The sequence below is a fragment of the Cyclopterus lumpus genome, chromosome 9 (assembly GCF_009769545.1).
Source record: "Cyclopterus lumpus isolate fCycLum1 chromosome 9, fCycLum1.pri, whole genome shotgun sequence".
Lineage (NCBI taxonomy): Eukaryota > Metazoa > Chordata > Actinopteri > Perciformes > Cyclopteridae > Cyclopterus > Cyclopterus lumpus.
The window spans coordinates 1422179-1425893 of NC_046974.1; the positions used below are offsets into that span (position 1 = coordinate 1422179).

A 3715-nucleotide genomic window follows, 5' to 3' on the forward strand; every position below is an offset into this window, starting at 1 on the left:
GGCTGCTTCTTTTTTTTTCAGCGCCATCTTTTTTTCTTTTTTAAGTAAACAGGAAGTGACCTTAATAAATACTTTACTCTTCCCCCCTTTGTTTGTAGCAGCAGCAAACTTGGTTACAATATATACAATAAAAAAGCAGCAGGACATATTAAATAATAAAGAAAATTAAATGGTAAAGAAATTCAAAGTATTTGAATATCAAGTGTGCAAGGGTTATTGATCTTCAGTTTGAGGAGGATCTGGCCAGAGCTGATTTATTATAACTTCTTATAGCAGTGGTCAGGAAGGTTCTCCTGTATCAGGAAGAGGTTCTCCTGTATGTTCTCCTGTATCAGGAAGAGGTTCTCCTGTATGTTCTCCTGTATCAGGAAGAGGTTCTCCTGTATCAGGAAGAGGTTCTCCTGTATGTTCTCCTGTATCAGGAAGAGGTTCTCCTGTATCAGGAAGAGGTTCTCCTGTATCTGTCCCTCTGCCGGCGGAGCTGAAGCAGTCTGTTGGAGAACGTGCTCTGCTGTCCCTGCAGTAGTTGGTGGGCTGGGTTCTCCAATATGGACAATACTTTCTTCAGTAGAAGAACCCTTTGTGCAGCTCGCCAAGCGGACGGAGGAGGAGGTGTTGGGAGGTGTTGTGTGGAGGAGACGGAGGAGGGCTGAACTAAACCTATTGAAGTAACAGTTTAGCTCGTTGGAACCCCCTGGTCGTCTCCTCCAAACTAGAAGCCAGTTATCTGCTTGACGTAGAGACCTGTCAATCACCTGGTAGCCCCGCCCCTAAAGCACCCCCTGCTTTATGGTCTGTTTGACTCTAAATGACCATAATTTACTAAATGAACATCATTCTGTATTGAAGAAGACTTGAAACTAAAGATTGAGACCAAAAACTAATGTTTACAATGTTTACTGAGGGAATAAATCAAGAGAAGTAGAGTCATTTATATATACTTCTATACAACCAGAGGAGTCGCCCCCTGGTGGTCAGGAGAGAGAATGCAGCTTTAACACATGAAGCGTAGACTTCTATACAACCAGAGGAGTCGCCCCCTGGTGGTCAGCAGAGAGAATGCAGCTTTAACACATGAAGCATAGACTTCTATACAACCAGTGGAGTCGCCCCCTGGTGGTCAGGAAAGAGAATGCAGCTTTAACACATGAAGCATAGACTTCTATACAACCAGAGGAGTCGCCCCCTTTTGTTCAGGAGAGAGAATGCAGCTTTAACACATGAAGCATAGACTTCTATACAACCAGAGGAGTCGCCCCCTGGTGGTCAGGAAAGAGAATGCAGCTTTAGGACGTCAGTGTAGAACTGGAAGTTGTCGTCTGGCTGCAGTAGTTAATCCGGATTGTTTTCTGTGTATTGATGTTTTCCTTTATTTTAAGACGGATGCTGCACCAGGAGCGTCTTCATCATTTCTTCATCATCCTCCATGTGACGGCTGTAGACTCCTCCCATCTTTGCGTTTCCTCGCAGCGTCACTCTTCTTTCTCTCACTCCCTCCTCCTCCGTCCATTCATGAATCCCGACGTGAACACGATACCGCCTCCATATTCACCGACAGGCCAGAACGATATTTCCCATCATGCCTCTCTGTCGGCCACCCCGTCGTCTCCTGCCGTCATCCAGACGAGCCACAGCTGTGTGACGGTTCTGAGCCGAACTGTTCCTCACTATCGGGCCTCGCCGGGCCAGCACGGAGGCCTGGACCCGTCGGCGCTGCCGGCCCTGGGCTTCGCCTATAGATCCTGGTCTCAGTCCAGCCTGGTTTCGGTCTCCAGGTCGACGCCTTGCCCCGCCCCCGACACCCCCCTCTCCTGCCAGGTCTCCGTCATCGTCCCGTCCCCGGACCTCCGGCTGACCCCTCCCCCGACCGGGTGCTCCTTGGACGCCGGGCCGGACCTGGAGTGCTCCATCTGCTTCAGCCAGTTCAACAACGTGTTCCGCTGTCCCAAGATGCTGCAGTGCCAGCACACCTTCTGCCTGGAGTGCCTGGCGCGCATCAACGTCAAGTCGGCCGCGCCCGAGGCCATCCAGTGCCCGCTGTGCCGCGGCCTCACGGCGCTGCCGGCCCTCGGCCTGCCGAGACTCGCCACCAACTCGGACATGCTGTCGTACCTGCCGGCCGCCATGCAGCGAGTCTACAGCGTCCGCTTCCTGCGCAACAAGGGCAAGCTGCAGGTCAAAAGGTAGGCGGAGCTCTGAGCGACTTTTACTCTGTTGTATAATGAATATTTTCTTCCATGAAAGTGGTTCTTTAAATATTGGAGTTTATTTTATTGAAATGTGATTAATAAAATAACGTGCAAGTTTGCCCCGCTTTCACACACCGATGCAAATGTTAGTTCGACCTTGAACAGTTTACTTTCATTTTACTGTCTAATATAAACTTTGATTAGCAACATGAAAAAAAATGTTATGCATCGTTACTGAAAATAAAACAATCTTGGAGATAAAATATTTAGCTTGAAGCATAAACGTCTTTCTCCGTGACGCTCTCGGTCTCTCGAAGGTCATCTGAAGGTCACCGGCGGTGGGGTCGGAGCTCTCTGGACGTGGGGCTTCCCAGCCCGCCTGCCGTGGCCCGCGACGCGGGGGTCGGGCTGGGCGACGGCCTGTTCCTCCTGATGGCGCGGCCCGGCTGCCGCGTCTTCCTCCAGACCTCCGTGGTGGTGATGATGCTGCTGCTGTCGGGCATCGTCGTCTTCCTCTTCATCTACAATTATGCCTGAGCCACAAACGTTCCACCACGCGGATGCAGTTGATGAGCAACAGCTGCACTAGTGCTGGTTGGAGGACGATCCAGATGTTCACCTGACACTTTAATCACTTTCATCTTCAGATGCTCAACCAGGAAAATGGATATGGCCCAAAACTCTGTTTTTTGTTCTTCTTGACTGTAAACCAGGAGGTTGATGGAGGGTTTATTCTACCAGACGAGCTCAAAGGCTCTGGTGGCTGAAACTTGACTAGTTTCTTTTTGGCACATGAATCCGTATTAAAACATCTACGGACCTAAAATATGAATACTATCTCTAAACGCTCTGTTTACTGCACTTTGAAGAGAGAAGCCTTGTTTACTTCCTGCTCGTCAACGGGCTGTGAAACAGGGAAGCGTGGACGACTCTCACCCCCCGGAGAGAGAATAGTTCTGTTTTTATGTCATATTTCCTCACTAGTCTGTAAAGACATGTAGCACTTGATGTTTTATTGGTGGAGGCAGAAGTGTGATCATAACGACATCCAGGACGTTTCCTTTTTAAAAAGCAGAGGCCGTGTTTTTTAAATGTAACAATCTACGGTTCAGTGACGCAGTCCAACAAACACTTTGACTTGCAAATCATTTTTAATCACGTGATCTCTGATGTTTGTTTTTAGGCTGCGACAGGTTTTACCTTTTTGGAATGTAAAATAAATAGTTTTTTAATATATTTATACAACAGTTTTATCAAAGCTTGCACTGTTGCCATGTGTGCCTCCTGTTCAACTTGAAATAAATTCCTTTTTTTAATTGTACACGGTGTGTGTTTCATCTTTAGAGAATTTTGGAAAACCAACAAGACGTTTTAAAACGTATAAATACTATTTAAATGTTTAATTTAATCCTCATATCGGAGAAATGCAACATGAAGGAAATAAAAAGATCCTTGTTTGTATATTGAGGAATTATTTAATTAAGATTTTCTCATGTTTTTGCTCACTTAACGCATCCTCGGGTTTC

At 47.2% G+C, this 3715-nt stretch overlaps 1 protein-coding gene across 1 annotated transcript; it reads left to right on the top strand.

Annotated features, from left to right (window-relative positions):
* The first annotated feature begins 1950 nt into the window (after window positions 1-1950).
* LOC117735824 (RING finger protein 223) lies at window positions 1951-3326 on the top strand. Its single transcript, XM_034540707.1, has 2 exons — window positions 1951-2183; window positions 2507-3326. The coding sequence occupies exons 1-2, from the start codon at window positions 1951-1953 to the stop codon at window positions 2724-2726; spliced, it is 453 nt and encodes a 150-aa protein (XP_034396598.1). The 3' UTR covers window positions 2727-3326.
* The last annotated feature ends 389 nt before the right edge of the window (window positions 3327-3715 follow it).

Bases quoted from the DNA above. Each gene is read 5' to 3' on its own strand.
- LOC117735824 (XM_034540707.1), top strand. From the start codon at position 1,951: ATGCTGCAGTGCCAGCACACCTTCTGCCTGGAGTGCCTGGCGCGCATC. The intron at 2,184-2,506 runs GTAGGCGGAGCT...GGTCTCTCGAAG, and splicing joins GGCAAGCTGCAGGTCAAAAG to GTCATCTGAAGGTCACCGGC.